The 17,972-nt window shown below is 46.0% G+C and overlaps 1 protein-coding gene across 2 annotated transcripts in view; it reads left to right on the top strand.

The window, feature by feature from the left end:
* The window catches only part of LOC130709400 (uncharacterized), a 45,489-nt gene that overhangs the window by 9,909 nt on the left and 17,608 nt on the right, over window positions 1–17,972 (top strand). For both annotated transcript variants that reach the window (XM_057558386.1, XM_057558387.1), the window contains exons 2-3: window positions 2,708–2,845; window positions 15,476–15,613. In XM_057558386.1, the coding sequence (XP_057414369.1) occupies window positions 2,708–2,845; window positions 15,476–15,613 (276 nt within the window). The remainder of the gene's footprint in view (window positions 1–2,707; window positions 2,846–15,475; window positions 15,614–17,972) is intronic.

Raw genomic sequence — 17,972 nt, 5'->3', positions numbered from 1 at the left:
AGGAGACAGAGCTGGTTGCAGACCTTTCCTCTTCCAGCCTTTGGTTGCAATTCTTTGGCCCATAATTTGCTAGCTCTAGTTCCTTGGGCCACACAGGTATCCTGCCATCCAGCTCTTTTTCTATGTGAGAGACGTTCTGAACACTGTCCCTTTTTCTTTGCACAGAAGTATATACAGTGTGGCAGTTACTGTAATCTCCTCCCCCTTGCAAACAGCCACTCTCGAATCTTGGACCTCTAGGACTCTCTGTCTTGCATGCTTGGGTGCAAGGCCAAGCAAAATGAAGAGGAGAATAATTAGAGAAAGAGGAGGACATTGGTGGAGAATTGGGAGCAGGTAAGGTGAAAGGGCACAGGAGAAAAGAGATGCATGGAGGTTTTTTGGTTTCTGTGGGAAACAAGTTGACACACTTGGGCCTCATTTTGTATTCACAGAACAGAGAGTTAACGATATAAGTAGCTAGATAGTGCAGCAACTGCCACGAAGTCTGTACACTGAAGAGAACAGTCTCACATCTAGTTTTCATTTTGTTTTATGTCATAGTACCTTATTGATAGCATTCACTGGTGTGTTTGTAGAACACAGATGTGTTCAAATGCTCTGGTTTTGTCTACATGGTTATTTCCTTGTCCTATTTGTAAGGAATCCAACATTGTAAGACATATTGCATGTTTTTCTCTTGACGATCGTTGACCTTGAAGCGTCATGAACTAAGTTGAGCTGTTGGATTTTGTGGAGAAACTTTCAAAAGGGTCTGTGAAAAAGGCATTGTGGTGAGTCGCATTATGCACCCGAGCGTAAGGAGCAGATATCTGCCACCAGCCCAACTTGGCCTGGATTGCCTCTGTTTTAGTTCCCCCGGTTAGTGCTTTTCTCCCTAACCACTCTTGTGACTGTGATCATGTAAGTAAGGGCTGAGTTGCTACTGATTTCTGTGTGAGGTAAGCTGGTTTGAGGGAGGAAATCTGTGGACCTAGTCATTTTCCTTGGTGGTAAGCTTTCAGGGGTGCAAAAAGATTGATCTTCCTGGGGACTTTTCTGGTCCCAGGAAGATAGCGCATAGATGGGACCTCCAAAGACACACATTGAATCTTTAGGCCTGTTTTTCCTATTATGAGATACGAGTTTCTTCACTGATGGGGATGATGCTTATCTGAGAAGAAATTGTGAAAGGTGGTGTAGTATAGAGGTGTGGCTTAAGCTTGTAAGTTTTCTTCAAGGTTTTTCCCCTAAGCTTCCTACTTCAGACGGCCTACTTACATGATACTAGTATGTGATGTCAGGCTAACAACTTCCTAAATACCGGCAGGCCAGATCAGTGTCTCTTTTCTCTATATTGCCATGGAAATCAAGGGTCCCGCCGAATTTTCCATCGAAACAGTTGATTTGTGTTGTCTCTGGGAATTCTGAAGGGCGTACCGTTGCTTCCTAACCGGTGTCGTTTGGGAGATCTACCTCTGTACGTTCAAATGATTCATTTTGAGGCTTTGCTCATGTGCGCAGTAAACCCTTGAATTCCCTACGACCTTCCTTTCCTCCATCTCATACCCCATTAAGCCCGCTTCAGTTTATCTCCTGCATTTCTTTGGAATCTGTCAGCTCTTCCTCAACATCCTAATACTGAACTTGCCTGTCTGTTGCGACTAGGTCCTAACTAGTGTCCATATATCTTGTTTCCTTCCAATCCATTCTTCACACAAGAAACCTTCAAAGCAAGCTGGAACATTGCTCATAAACATCGCTCACAAACATTGTTTTGAGACTAGAAAACACAGTGTTGGCCTTGAAGACTCTGCGTGGTCTAGAATCCTCTCTGCTCCTCTAGCCCCATCTTGTGCCACTTTTGCCCTCACTTTCTATGCTTCAGATACACTGAATTAACCTTAGTTCTCACTCATCTGACAGAAGTCAGTTGAGATATGATTTTTCACTGTGATTCCTCGCATTAAGGAATTTGATGATCAGGTTTTGTGTGAGGACTAAAACTAAACTGGGAAGTGGAAGAATTGAGTTTCAACCGTTTCAGTCAACACGCACGTATTAATGATACCTACGTATCGAACACCGGGCTAGGTTTCATGAGGGATCCAGAAGTTCTGGCCATCTCTGGTTTTGGATATCCCTTAGTTGTTGAGACCTTTGCGTTGTCTGGTTGCCTTTTGTCTGTTTTCCAGATGGGAAAACAGGAACAAGGGAAGTATAGGTTATTACTAGGTGGGGTTGAACAAGCGGAGCAGCAAACTGCAAAGCTGAAAGAAGAGGGACGTACTCTAGAGGGATATGATTTCCATTTTCAAGGCGCCTGCATCCTGTGCAGGGAGACAGCCTAACATAAAATGTGCCTAACAACAAATATATTGACTTCTTACTAAAAATCTCCAGTTCATGTAACCAAGGGGTTTATACCTTCTCCTTTAAAAGTGATATTCCTGGGACTTCCCTGGTGGTCCAGTGGTGAAGACTCTGCGCTTCCAATGCTAGCAGGCGTGGGTTCAATCCCTGGCTGGGGAGCTAAGATCCCACATGCTGCGCAGCCAAAGAAATGTTTTTCGAAAGTTATATTCCTGTATTATTGAATTTAGTGGTTTAGATTTTGTTTTAACGTTAAGAAGATGACAGTTTATTTACCAGGAACAAACAAAACATAATGTAAAAATAGTTTCCCAGAAACGATGTCCATCATTCTCTTCTTCCCTTTCTCCCGCAGACTGGTGTTTCATCTTGACGAGTTCTCTGTCAGTCCGTAGGAAAGCTGTCTGGCTTGGAGGTTGCAATCCCAGGGAATTTTTCATCAGCGGGGAAGTCTCCATCACTACAGAGGAATCAAGGGAGAAGTCAGTCCCTGGTAAGTGAGATGCTCCCCCTAAACACCAACACAGCAGTCATGTACCTTTCAAGGGGTTCAGGGGCAAGATGGGCAAGGCATTTCTGCTAACTCTTCTTAAGGATCATGGACAGTGCCCTATGCTACGAGGTAAGCGGTGACTGTTGTGACTCTTACTGGTGATCATTTCATGTCACTGATTCTTGGCTTTCTTTGTATTTCATAGGACTGTTGTAAGTCCAATACAAAATGAGTCTTATTTTTAAAAAACACTGAAATGTTTTACAAAGCCTAGCCTTCTCATCTAGAGTCCTTTCAATTCTCCCCACTTTCCTGAGAGGCTACGAACACTTCACACCATGAACTAGGAGAGGGGGTAGAGCCCTTTCTGATGAAATATATCAACAAAGACAGAGTCTTAGCCTGCTTGCTCTCTGGACAGGCTCTCGGACCACAAGGTCTTAAATCCTGGTATAAATGAAGGAAGTGAGGACAGTTCAACTGGCACTCTCATAACAAGAGTTCTGAAACACCTTCCAAAGAGACTGTAGCAGTAGATGAGGGAAGGGAGTGCCACAGTGTGGTATAGTACAGGGGGAGTGATCGGCTACAGCAGTGAAAAATGTGGTACCTATTGGTGTGCTCTCGGGGTTCTTGTACATGTAGCATAGATGACCTTTACAGTGGCCCTCCCACCTTCCCTCCTGCATTAGGTGTTCTTTTTTTTTTTTTTTAATTTATGTTTATTTATTTATTTATTGTTTGAACTTATTTATTCTACGTATTTATTTTTTTGGCCGCACTGGGTCTTCATTGCTGTGCACGGGGTTTCTCTAGTTACGGCTAGCGGGGGCTACTCTTGGTTGCGGTGTGCGGGCTTCTCATCGCGGTGGCTTCTCTTGTAGCGGAGCATGGGCTGTAGGCGCGTGGGCTTCGGTAGTTGAGGCTCACGGGCTCTAGAATGCAGGCTCAGTCGTTGTGGCACATGCGCTTAGTTGCTGCACGGCATGTGGGATCTTCCCAGACCAGGGCTCGAACCCGTGTCCCCTGCATTGGCAGGCGCCACCAGGGAAGCCCTAGGTGTTCTTCTATAGAGTCTAAAAACAGAGAGCACTGAGAGAAGGTAGTGGTTATTAAAGGCTCAGGATCTAAATTCTACCTGTCTCTACGCCACTTCCCAGCCGTCGATTTGACCCCATTTTTGAACGCCGACCTCATTCTTCAACTTTCTCTGCCGTTTGTATACTCACCTTGAAAACGTGTTTCTGTGATGCGTTGAGCAGACACAGGGTGGCAGGCTGCAGAGGTGGAAGCTGGTGGTCGGATATTTGTGGGCTGAATCTCCTTCAGTCCCATTCCCATTTCTGGTTGCACAGAGGCCCTACTTCCTGTGTGTGACGCAGAGCCATAGGATTGCGGGCAGGAGCCAAGTTCTCCATACAGTAAAGACCCCAGTGTGCCTTGGTTATAGTAATCTACCTGGCTTCCTTCCCGGTAGGGAAGTGACAGGCGGCTATGCCCCTGATTTGTTCGTGGGCCTCCTGATCCAGCAGTTCCCTTGGCTCTGCCCCTGTCGTCAGCTGCCCCTAGGATAACTGTGAGCCCTTGCCACTTCTCTGGTAGATTTCCCTATTCCCCCACTATAATCACACCTGAATAAGGCAACTCAGACCTTTCAGAGATGTGTCCTGAACCTCTTGTTTTCTGAAATACCTATCTGGTGGTTGTGAGACTGAAGGCCAACGTCCCCAAGAGACTTTTTCTATTTCTCCTAGTAAAGCTAGACTCATCTTCTGTCCCCTTCAACTCTCCTCAAATTGTGTTCTTTCAACCCAGACCTCTGACCCTGCTTTTTACTTCTGCCATTTCATCCTCACTCCTGCTTCCTTTCCTAAATCCATACCTCTCTGTTGGCCTTCCTAGCCCTGGGCCAAGTTCCTTCCTCTTTCCTCAGTGTTTACCCCTTTCCTTCATTCTCCCATCCAACTTTCAGTCCTTCCTTTCTCACGCCCCAGTTAGCAGCATCTCAAAATTCTTAAGGTTTATTACTCATCTAGTCATTGTATTCCATTTACTTATTCAGTTCTATACCTATCTTACCTATGTATGGAAGAACAGCTGGTAGCCAAGGTGGCACCAAGAATCCCAGCAGCTCTCACTTGACGTATCCGTAGTAGTCAGCAATTTCCATTTGTTTTTCCCTCTCGGTGAGAAATGGCAGCTTCCCCGAAGAGGTGTATCTGGCAGCATTCTCCCGTTGTTGTTGAGCCCGCCTCTTCATGGCCTCTCGCTCTGGCCTCTGCTCTTGTTCGATGGGCTTTGACATGACTGGCTCAGGCACATTGGGTTCCCTCCATGGAACTCGTTGCTTGCTGAAGTCTTGGAGTAGAAATTGGGTTTGGAGCTTGGGTGGGGACTGGCGCTTAGTCCCAGCAGGGGGAACAGGCTCGCGCTGGAGAGAAGCGCCAGATGAAGTTTGGTAGGGTGCAGGCCTAGGAGCAGCGGACTGAGGGACACGGGGCTGGGTATGGTTGGTCCAAGCCGGTTGGGTTGGGTTGGTCACAGTTGGCTGAGCTGGTTTGGCGGGACCTGGCAAAGAGGCAGGAGCTGGCTGGGATGAATTGACTGCAGCAGGTTGAGCTGAGTCAGTAGAACCAGGCTGGGCACGGTAAGCCCCAGCAGGCCGACGTGAGGCCAGAGACTGTGGCCTCCGAGGAGCGGGTCGAGCTTGAGGCTTGTCCCAGGCAGAAAAAGGCAGAGGTATCAACTTGACCTTCCCAGGAGGAGGCCGCTCATACTGGGATGGAGAGGGACACTCTGTTTCAGCACTGCTGTCTGGTTTCTGGGCTTGGACCTGCGTTTTCTCAGGACTCTTCCCCTCACGTGGGGTATGCCGCCATGGCTGGATAGCTGGGGGTGGCTGGGGGTCTTTGGGGTTGCTTGCATTTCCCAAGAGCCGACAGGAAGAGAGCCCAGTTTTCGTCTCATTCTTCCTCCCCAGCGCATGAAGGACCTTCACAGACTCCAGCATGCGCACGCCAAGGGAGGTTCGAGGCTTTTGCAAGCTCTCTTGGAGAAGCTCAGTTTGGTGTTCCTTTCGCTTCGTGTTGGGGATTGCTGGCTTCTCTTCTGCCTTGACTTTGTTCCCTGACTGCTTGTTCTCTTCAGCCTTGTTTCTTCCTCTGGTCCTTTTGGTCTTTTCCTGCCCGTGGCTCTTAGTTTTGCTGACCTTTCTGGATGCAGCTTTCTGAGGTTTGCCTTGCGAGTGCTTGGCCGTGTTCACAGGAGCCCTGTCACTGACTGCAGCATTGCATAGAACCACTTCTCCCCCTAACAGGCACTCTGGATTCTTTGGCTGGCTTTTGGCCTTGGGAGCACCAATGATAGGCTCAGAGGCTTTCTGTTTGTTCTTCCTGGGTTGATCAGAGGGAACCTTTACGACACTTGGCTTTTCCTGCACCTGATTCACCTTAATGGCTCTGGTGTCTTTAGCTTTGATCACGTTGGGACCTTGGGATTGACCAAGATCTTTCAAAGAATTAAAGAGCTGGGGAAGGTGACTATCCTCCGCCAGTGTAGTCATGTCTGCAAAACCACTGCTAGGTTCAGTCCCGTTTTCAAGTGTCCCTAGGTCCTGACGACTGCGGCTGTTCTCTCTCAGATCAGCATTTTCAGAACCAGGCTGCTCCTCTTGGCTGAGGGGATCGGTGCAGGCCAGCGGCTGGTGAATATCAGGGATTCCTAAAGGGCGTAGTGGAGGATCTTGGTTCTCTGTTGGGATCTGGTAGGCATCCAGAGGCTTTGAAAGCTTGGTTTTGATATCATCCACGTTCTTACTCTCTGTTTGTCCCTGGCTTGGAGCTGGAGGCAGGGCCAGGAGACGACTGGCACTCTGGACTGGAGCTGTCACTGAAATGTCCCCAAGTTCAGACGGTGGGTTACTCTCAAGTATGTGACTGTTTCTGGTACTGCAGGACTTGGGGAGTTGTTGAGTTTGTGTCACACAAAACGTCTGGCTTGGAGGTCGCAATCCCAGGGAATTGTTCATCAGCGGGGAAGTCTCCGTCACTACAAAGGGATCAAGGGAGAAGTCAGTCCCTGGGAAGTGAGATGCTCCCCCTAAACACCAACACAGCAGTCATGTACCTTTCAAGGGGTTCAGGGGCAAGATGGGCAAGGCATTTCTACTAACTCTTCTTAAGGACCCTGGACAGTGCCCTATGCTACGAGGTAAGCGGTGACTGTTGTAATTCTTACTGGTGATCATTTCCTGTCACTGATTCTTGGCTTTCTTTGTATTTCATAGGACTGTTGTAAGTCCAATACAAAATGAGTCTTATTTTTAAAACACACTGAAATGTTTTACAAAGCCTAGCATTCTCATCTAGAGTCCTTTCAATTCTCCCCACTTTCCCGAGAGGCTACGAACACTTCACACCATGAACTAGGAGAGGGGGTAGAGCCCTTTCTGATGAAATGTATCAACAAAGACAGAGTCTCAGCCTGCTTGCTCTCTGGACAGGATCTCAGACCACAAGGTCTTAAATCCTGGTATAAATGAAGGAAGTGAGGACAGTTCAACTGGCACTCTCACAACGAGAGTTCTGAAACACCTTCCAAAGAGCCTATAGCAGTAGATGAGGGAAGGGAGTGCTACAGTGTGGTAGTACAGGGGGAATGATCGGCTACAGCAGTGAAAAATGTGGTACCTATTGGTGTGCTCTCGGGGTTCTTGTACATGTAGCATAGATGACCTTTACAGTGTCCCTCCCACCTTCCCACCTGCATTAGGTTTTTTTTTTTTTTTTAATTTATGTTTATTTATTTATTGTTTGAACTTATTTGTTCTACGTATTTATTTTTTTGGCCGCACTGGGTCTTCATCGCTGTGCACGGGCTTTCTCTAGTTGGCGGCTAGCGGGGGCTGCTCTTGGTTGCGGTGTGCGGGCTTCTCATCGCGGTGGCGTCTGTTGCTGCGGAGCATGGGCTGCAGGCGCGTGGGCTTCGGTAGTTGCGGCTCACGGGCTCTAGAATGCAGGCTCAGTCGTTGTGGCACATGGGCTTAGTTGCTCCACGGCATGTGGGATCTTCCCAGACCAGGGCTCGAACCCGTGTCCCCCGCATTGCATTGACAGGCGGATTCTTCACCACGGCGCCACCAGGGAAGCCCTAGGTGTTCTTCTATAGAGTCTCAAAACAGAGGGCACTGAGCGAAGGTAGTGGTTATTAAAGGCTCGGGATCTAAATTCTACCTGTCTCTACACCACTTCCCAGCTGTCGATTTGACCCCACTTTTGAACGCCGACCTCATTCTTCAACTTTCTCTGCCGTTTGTATACTCACCTTGAAAACTTGTTTCTGTGATGCGTTGAGCAGACACAGGGTGGCAGATTGCAGAGGTGGAAGCTGGTGGTCGGATATTTGTGGGCTCGATCTCCTTCAGTCCCATTCCCATTTCTGGTTGCACAGAGGCCCTACTTCCTGTGTGTGACGCAGAGCCATAGGATTGCGGGCAGGAGCCAAGTTCTCCATACAGTAAAGACCCCAGTGTGCCTTGGTTATAGTAATCTACCTGGCTTCCTTCCTGGTAGGGAGGTGACAGGCGGCTATGCCCCTGATTTGGAATCTGAGATGGTGTTCCCTGAGCAAGGCTGGCAGAAAGCGATGGATATAGAGGGACCATGTTATTGGCGTCTGAAGTTTTATCATAGTGGGCTGCCATAAACATGGAGGAAGCAACTGTGTGCCGGTCAGTGAGTGCCAGAGTAAAGTCTCCGGGTGAAGAAGAATTCTTTTCAGTGCTTCGTGTGATGTCCCACTGAAGAACACCTGGATAGGAAGGAGCTGAAGTGGAGATCTGGCTGTGGTCAGTAACTCCAGATACCGTAGTCGTGCTAGAATGTTGGTAAAGGTAGGCACTACCCGTGAGTGTCTGGAAAGAGGTACCAGTAGCTGATGGCGAACTGACGGCAGGGGCAGAGACTCTGGAGAAGTTGCAGACACTTCGTGTTAGGGAAGTTGCATTGCTCATCACAGGAAGAGAATGCTGCAGAGATTTCAGAGTTCCAAGTAGAGATGGATTTTGGAAATTTTCTGGAAGAACAAGAGGGTCATGAAAAACTCAGGGAGGTTGAGAAATTCTCAGTCCGTTTGAGGAACAGCATTATCTTAAGGTTCTTGCTATCAGGACACCTCTACTATCAATACTTGCTGAGAAACCCAAAATCAGACAGTTAATGATGGCTGTAAGGACTGAGCAGTTTTCCACTCTTCTGTATTAACTGCCTGTGCTCCCATCTTGGGCACAGATGGGCAGAAGAGCCAAGTGGTATGGTTCAGACATTGTTCTCTAGGCTGGAAGCAACCTTCTCCCTGCCCTGTCTTTCCCTTCAGCCTGCACTCGTATTGACTTCTATGCTACTTCCTAGACTGGAAGCATTTTAGAACTAGGAGGCCCTTAGAGAACTTCGATTTTCTCAGTCTCATTTCGTGAGTAAGGAAACTGAGGCTCAGAGAGGTCGGGTTGACTTGTTCAAGTTCCCTCGTTATGTTAGTATCATTACCAGGTTCCAGAACCTACGTATCCTGACTTCCTTGCCAGGACTCTACTCTGAGCATGATACTGCCAGAAAGCAGGAGAAATAGAACTTACAATATAGGCATTTTTTTGGTCCATTAGAAAACAGTACGGCTATTACCATTGTCGTCTTCAGTGTCTCCCTTTGCTTGTACAGTTCCCATGCTATTACCTAGAGTTGACGTATAGCTCAGTCCAACTGGTGAATTGTGAAAGAGTCATTTTTGCCCTCTTCAAGCCTGGTTTCTCATCCTACCTCAAAATGATTACCCGAAAGTGGATATCTTAAGTGCTTTTGGAAAGAGAAAAGTTATCTGATGACTTCGGATTACTCATCTATGAAGTGGTTATAACACCACCACCAATAATAATAGCAGTAATAATTAATAGATGAATAAGCTGATATATTGCATCTGATTTATATGGAGGAAGATACAATAAGTTCTAGAAAGACAAAGAAAAATCATGACAAGCACATTACATAACGAAAAAGGAATCCATAGATATTAATGAAAACTGGGGTATGTGGCAAGTATCAAAGCCTAATGAATTTACTAACAAATGACATTCTGTACCGTCCATGCAATATTAGGAAAGTGAATGTTGCCCGCTCTATTTTAGTGAATGCTATTAACCAAAACACACGATAGAGGTGATAGAGGTGAATGAATTCCTAGCCAATGCATACAGACAGAGACGGTATATCAGTAAACAATGCCTAACAAGCAACAGAATGCAATAAATGTGAATGTATAGGTAGCCACAACATATATAGACAAGTATTGCAATGAAAAGCGGTACGAAGCAGACAGCAAAATAATAAGGGTAAAAGAGTTTCATGATTGTGCTCATTCATATTTTTACCCAGCAAGTAACAGGTATTCAGCCTAGGAGAAATATATATTTCAATGAATATAACTTATATAATAAGCAGAAAGGAAGCTTAAAAAGTATCAGGAAGGTTTTTGTATTTATCCTAGAACTTAGATTAGAATTATCTTCAACATCCAGGAAGATGACATCCCAAAACCTCAAAAAACCATCATCCCTAGAATCCAACGAAAAAAGATTTTCAAATGTAAGAAAATCCAAAGGACTCCACAACATTGTTTTCGATAAATGTGGATGTTTGTTTTTTTTTTTTCTTTTGCCGCGCCGCGTGGCCCTGGCCGTGAAAGCACCGAGTCCTAAGCACTGGACCGCCAGGGAATTCCCTAAATGGGGAATTAGAGATGTGGGGCTTGACTTTTTCTTTTTCTCCTTCGGTAGCTAAGATCTACAAGCGAACGATGGCTGTTGATCAATGTGCTCTCTGTGTTAGGAAGGAAATAACTGTGAAAATGAAAAGCAGCCTTGCCTTAGAACCTACATATCACACAAAGGAAATAGTCCTTCTGATTCAATTTAGAAGATGCCACTTAAAATGTTTAATTGGGAAAATGTCTACCTAGTTTAAAAATTAGAAAGAATAAAACACTGAAAATCAGCCCCCTAGATAACCACTTTGGTTTCTTGTTTATAGGAAGCATCATTTCTAAAACATATTTCTAAAATGTTTATATTCAAAACTGTCAAGTGCCAACTGTATTCAGAGAGGCAATAAAAGAAAGAAAACGGAGTATGACTTTTCTGATAAGCTGCCTTTCCTGGTGATCCCCTGTTCTGGCCTGACTTTCCTTCTTAGTCTGTTAATGTAAGGATTTGCTACCATCAACTTTGTTTTGCCCTGCTCTGAGCAGATTTCCCTCTGTGCTGTTTCTGCTTTAATTTAAAATCTTTGGTTCCCATCTGCATTCCATTGCAAACTACGTTTTTCTTGAGAGCCCCTCTATGCTTTCCCTCTTGATTCTTATATTTTTTTTCCCATCTCTTGGTTCCTGTTGGCCTGTGCTAATGAAAACAATCCTCAACTTCCTTACGTTTGACTCTGTGCCTCCCTATATAGCCCAGTACTCTCCATCCTCTCTCCCTATTCTCTCTTTTCAGCTGGTCGCAGTACTAGTGGAGGGAGACCATTAGAGATGAAACATCTTGGTATATATTGCTAGTTTTCTATGTCACCTGGCTTTTCTATGTTTCTGTTGAAACCCTCTTGAGAAGTCTCTGATTTCATTTTCTCCATGGGTACCCTTTAAGGCTCAATACTGGAAAGGAAGGGGATCAGAGTGATCAACCCAATGTGGTATCCTAACGTAACAGATAAGGAAAGCAGCAGGCTTTGTGAGACAGTCAGCGATTCGTCCAAAGTCACACAGATAGTAAACGTCCAAGTCAAAACTGAAGTTAGGTCTCCAGACTTGTAGTTCAATACTTTCCCTCATCATTCCCTGCTATGTTGAATCTCCTACTCAATTTAGGGGCCAAAGAAATCGAACGCAAAACTTTCCAAAGTGTCTTTTCTTACCTGACATGGTCAGAGAAGAGGAACCATCAACTGCAGGTACAAGGGCTGAGGAGACAACACTAGAGGATGTCTGAGTGGCTGCAGCTGAACGGCGCACGTGTCCAGTCCAGAGGTCACTGGTTACTGGTCCAAACAGCTCCACGGAAACCCCAAGACTCTACCAAGTGGTAGTAGGTTTGGTAGGAGAGTGATGTCACAAAGCAGGCAGTTGGAAGGTATGAGCTAGCCAATAGGGAGGTCCGATCCCCAAGAGGAAGGCGGGGTTGGGTGAAGAGAGTGTAGGAGAGCTAAAACAACACCTACATTTCTGAGCTCTGGGGAGGAAATCCTAGAAGACAGACTTACCTCCCCCAGGCTCTTCCATTAGGGAAATCATTGCAACATTTCTTACAGACGTTCATTAATATAATGAACTAACAGTTGCTTATATTCTACAGAGTATTCTATTTTATGTATCATATACTTAGAGCTATAGAGATCTTAACTTAATTAATATCCTTAGGAAGGAAAGTGCCATCTAGTTTGAACTATTAACAGTTGTTCTGAAATCATATGTGTCTAATGAGTGAACTGATAGCAGCTTTCAAGGAGCAAAAGTAGGGATGAAGAAGCTCTTTTTGTAGCTTGGTTCAAGAGTAGGGTGAAGTTTGTTGAGTGTACCTTGTGGAGAATGTTGTGGTCCAAGGCTCTTCTCTTCGAGTTTCTTCTCCTTGACTCCTGCCTTCCTTGGGCTGGGCTAGGCTGGGGGCCAGGTTGGACTTGCGACTTAGCATTTCTCTTCCGCTTTCTTCTTCTTTTTTTTTTTTTTTTTTTTCCTTCCATTATGGGCATTGCTTCTAGGACAAGCCTTGATCTTGCATTGGATGTTACTTCCTGTCAACTTCCAGCAGCAGGAGTCTTCTTTTCAGTGCTTGACGCTTCACGAAATCGACTCTGCCCGTTGGCAGCAAATACCAGAGAGCTAGGAGACAGAGCTGGTTGCAGACCTTTCCTCTTCCAGCCTTTGGTTGCAATTCTTTGGCCCATAATTTGCTAGCTCTAGTTCCTTGGGCCACACAGGTATCCTGCCATCCAGCTCTTTTTCTATGTGAGAGACGTTCTGAACACTGTCCCTTTTTCTTTGCACAGAAGTATATACAGTGTGGCAGTTACTGTAATCTCCTCCCCCTTGCAAACAGCCACTCTCGAATCTTGGACCTCTAGGACTCTCTGTCTTGCATGCTTGGGTGCAAGGCCAAGCAAAATGAAGAGGAGAATAATTAGAGAAAGAGGAGGACATTGGTGGAGAATTGGGAGCAGGTAAGGTGAAAGGGCACAGGAGAAAAGAGATGCATGGAGGTTTTTTGGTTTCTGTGGGAAACAAGTTGACACACTTGGGCCTCATTTTGTATTCACAGAACAGAGAGTTAACGATATAAGTAGCTAGATAGTGCAGCAACTGCCACGAAGTCTGTACACTGAAGAGAACAGTCTCACATCTAGTTTTCATTTTGTTTTATGTCATAGTACCTTATTGATAGCATTCACTGGTGTGTTTGTAGAACACAGATGTGTTCAAATGCTCTGGTTTTGTCTACATGGTTATTTCCTTGTCCTATTTGTAAGGAATCCAACATTGTAAGACATATTGCATGTTTTTCTCTTGACGATCGTTGACCTTGAAGCGTCATGAACTAAGTTGAGCTGTTGGATTTTGTGGAGAAACTTTCAAAAGGGTCTGTGAAAAAGGCATTGTGGTGAGTCGCATTATGCACCCGAGCGTAAGGAGCAGATATCTGCCACCAGCCCAACTTGGCCTGGATTGCCTCTGTTTTAGTTCCCCCGGTTAGTGCTTTTCTCCCTAACCACTCTTGTGACTGTGATCATGTGAGTAAGGGCTGAGTTGCTACTGATTTCTGTGTGAGGTAAGCTGGTTTGAGGGAGGAAATCTGTGGACCTAGTCATTTTCCTTGGTGGTAAGCTTTCAGGGGTGCAAAAAGATTGATCTTCCTGGGGACTTTTCTGGTCCCAGGAAGATAGCGCATAGATGGGACCTCCAAAGACACACATTGAATCTTTAGGCCTGTTTTTCCTATTATGAGATACGAGTTTCTTCACTGATGGGGATGATGCTTATCTGAGAAGAAATTGTGAAAGGTGGTGTAGTATAGAGGTGTGGCTTAAGCTTGTAAGTTTTCTTCAAGGTTTTTCCCCTAAGCTTCCTACTTCAGACGGCCTACTTACATGATACTAGTATGTGATGTCAGGCTAACAACTTCCTAAATACCGGCAGGCCAGATCAGTGTCTCTTTTCTCTATATTGCCATGGAAATCAAGGGTCCCGCCGAATTTTCCATCGAAACAGTTGATTTGTGTTGTCTCTGGGAATTCTGAAGGGCGTACCGTTGCTTCCTAACCGGTGTCGTTTGGGAGATCTACCTCTGTACGTTCAAATGATTCATTTTGAGGCTTTGCTCATGTGCGCAGTAAACCCTTGAATTCCCTACGACCTTCCTTTCCTCCATCTCATACCCCATTAAGCCCGCTTCAGTTTATCTCCTGCATTTCTTTGGAATCTGTCAGCTCTTCCTCAACATCCTAATACTGAACTTGCCTGTCTGTTGCGACTAGGTCCTAACTAGTGTCCATATATCTTGTTTCCTTCCAATCCATTCTTCACACAAGAAACCTTCAAAGCAAGCTGGAACATTGCTCATAAACATCGCTCACAAACATTGTTTTGAGACTAGAAAACACAGTGTTGGCCTTGAAGACTCTGCGTGGTCTAGAATCCTCTCTGCTCCTCTAGCCCCATCTTGTGCCACTTTTGCCCTCACTTTCTATGCTTCAGATACACTGAATTAACCTTAGTTCTCACTCATCTGACAGAAGTCAGTTGAGATATGATTTTTCACTGTGATTCCTCGCATTAAGGAATTTGATGATCAGGTTTTGTGTGAGGACTAAAACTAAACTGGGAAGTGGAAGAATTGAGTTTCAACCGTTTCAGTCAACACGCACGTATTAATGATACCTACGTATCGAACACCGGGCTAGGTTTCATGAGGGATCCAGAAGTTCTGGCCATCTCTGGTTTTGGATATCCCTTAGTTGTTGAGACCTTTGCGTTGTCTGGTTGCCTTTTGTCTGTTTTCCAGATGGGAAAACAGGAACAAGGGAAGTATAGGTTATTACTAGGTGGGGTTGAACAAGCGGAGCAGCAAACTGCAAAGCTGAAAGAAGAGGGACGTACTCTAGAGGGATATGATTTCCATTTTCAAGGCGCCTGCATCCTGTGCAGGGAGACAGCCTAACATAAAATGTGCCTAACAACAAATATATTGACTTCTTACTAAAAATCTCCAGTTCATGTAACCAAGGGGTTTATACCTTCTCCTTTAAAAGTGATATTCCTGGGACTTCCCTGGTGGTCCAGTGGTGAAGACTCTGCGCTTCCAATGCTAGCAGGCGTGGGTTCAATCCCTGGCTGGGGAGCTAAGATCCCACATGCTGCGCAGCCAAAGAAATGTTTTTCGAAAGTTATATTCCTGTATTATTGAATTTAGTGGTTTAGATTTTGTTTTAACGTTAAGAAGATGACAGTTTATTTACCAGGAACAAACAAAACATAATGTAAAAATAGTTTCCCAGAAACGATGTCCATCATTCTCTTCTTCCCTTTCTCCCGCAGACTGGTGTTTCATCTTGACGAGTTCTCTGTCAGTCCGTAGGAAAGCTGTCTGGCTTGGAGGTTGCAATCCCAGGGAATTTTTCATCAGCGGGGAAGTCTCCATCACTACAGAGGAATCAAGGGAGAAGTCAGTCCCTGGTAAGTGAGATGCTCCCCCTAAACACCAACACAGCAGTCATGTACCTTTCAAGGGGTTCAGGGGCAAGATGGGCAAGGCATTTCTGCTAACTCTTCTTAAGGATCATGGACAGTGCCCTATGCTACGAGGTAAGCGGTGACTGTTGTGACTCTTACTGGTGATCATTTCATGTCACTGATTCTTGGCTTTCTTTGTATTTCATAGGACTGTTGTAAGTCCAATACAAAATGAGTCTTATTTTTAAAAAACACTGAAATGTTTTACAAAGCCTAGCCTTCTCATCTAGAGTCCTTTCAATTCTCCCCACTTTCCTGAGAGGCTACGAACACTTCACACCATGAACTAGGAGAGGGGGTAGAGCCCTTTCTGATGAAATATATCAACAAAGACAGAGTCTTAGCCTGCTTGCTCTCTGGACAGGCTCTCGGACCACAAGGTCTTAAATCCTGGTATAAATGAAGGAAGTGAGGACAGTTCAACTGGCACTCTCATAACAAGAGTTCTGAAACACCTTCCAAAGAGACTGTAGCAGTAGATGAGGGAAGGGAGTGCCACAGTGTGGTATAGTACAGGGGGAGTGATCGGCTACAGCAGTGAAAAATGTGGTACCTATTGGTGTGCTCTCGGGGTTCTTGTACATGTAGCATAGATGACCTTTACAGTGGCCCTCCCACCTTCCCTCCTGCATTAGGTGTTCTTTTTTTTTTTTTTAATTTATGTTTATTTATTTATTTATTGTTTGAACTTATTTATTCTACGTATTTATTTTTTTGGCCGCACTGGGTCTTCATTGCTGTGCACGGGCTTTCTCTAGTTACGGCTAGCGGGGGCTACTCTTGGTTGCGGTGTGCGGGCTTCTCATCGCGGTGGCTTCTCTTGTAGCGGAGCATGGGCTGTAGGCGCGTGGGCTTCGGTAGTTGAGGCTCACGGGCTCTAGAATGCAGGCTCAGTCGTTGTGGCACATGCGCTTAGTTGCTGCACGGCATGTGGGATCTTCCCAGACCAGGGCTCGAACCCGTGTCCCCTGCATTGGCAGGCGCCACCAGGGAAGCCCTAGGTGTTCTTCTATAGAGTCTAAAAACAGAGAGCACTGAGAGAAGGTAGTGGTTATTAAAGGCTCAGGATCTAAATTCTACCTGTCTCTACGCCACTTCCCAGCCGTCGATTTGACCCCATTTTTGAACGCCGACCTCATTCTTCAACTTTCTCTGCCGTTTGTATACTCACCTTGAAAACGTGTTTCTGTGATGCGTTGAGCAGACACAGGGTGGCAGACTGCAGAGGTGGAAGCTGGTGGTCGGATATTTGTGGGCTGAATCTCCTTCAGTCCCATTCCCATTTCTGGTTGCACAGAGGCCCTACTTCCTGTGTGTGACGCAGAGCCATAGGATTGCGGGCAGGAGCTTGGTTCTCTGTTGGGATCTGGTAGGCATCCAGAGGCTTTGAAAGCTTGGTTTTGATATCATCCACGTTCTTACTCTCTGTTTGTCCCTGGCTTGGAGCTGGTGGCAGGGCCAGGAGACGACTGGCACTCTGGACTGGATCTGTCACTGAAATGTCCCCAAGTTCAGACGGTGGGTTACTCTCAAGTATGTGACTGTTTCTGGTACTGCAGGACTTGGGGAGTTGTTGAGTTTGTGTCACACAAAACGTCTGGCTTGGAGGTCGCAATCCCAGGGAATTGTTCATCACCGGGGAAGTCTCCGTCACTACAAAGGGATCAAGGGAGAAGTCAGTCCCTGGGAAGTGAGATGCTCCCCCTAAACACCAACACAGCAGTCATGTACCTTTCAAGGGGTTCAGGGGCAAGATGGGCAAGGCATTTCTACTAACTCTTCTTAAGGACCCTGGACAGTGCCCTATGCTACGAGGTACATGTAGCATAGATGACCTTTACAGTGGCCCTCCCACCTTCCCTCCTGCATTAGGTGTTCTTTTTTTTTTTTTTTAATTTATGTTTATTTATTTATTTATTGTTTGAACTTATTTATTCTACGTATTTATTTTTTTGGCCGCACTGGGTCTTCATCGCTGTGCACGGGCTTTCTCTAGTTGGCGGCTAGCGGGGGCTGCTCTTGGTTGCGGTGTGCGGGCTTCTCATCGCGGTGGCGTCTGTTGCTGCGGAGCATGGGCTGCAGGCGCGTGGGCTTCGGTAGTTGCGGCTCACGGGCTCTAGAATGCAGGCTCAGTCGTTGTGGCACATGGGCTTAGTTGCTCCACGGCATGTGGGATCTTCCCAGACCAGGGCTCGAACCCGTGTCCCCCGCATTGCATTGACAGGCGGATTCTTCACCACGGCGCCACCAGGGAAGCCCTAGGTGTTCTTCTATAGAGTCTCAAAACAGAGGGCACTGAGCG

Source organism: Balaenoptera acutorostrata, chromosome 12 (genome assembly GCF_949987535.1).
Source record: "Balaenoptera acutorostrata chromosome 12, mBalAcu1.1, whole genome shotgun sequence".
Classification (NCBI taxonomy): domain Eukaryota; kingdom Metazoa; phylum Chordata; class Mammalia; order Artiodactyla; family Balaenopteridae; genus Balaenoptera; species Balaenoptera acutorostrata.
The sequence above is the reverse complement of the archived record's forward strand: the minus strand, read 5'-3'. Positions and strand labels throughout refer to the sequence as shown.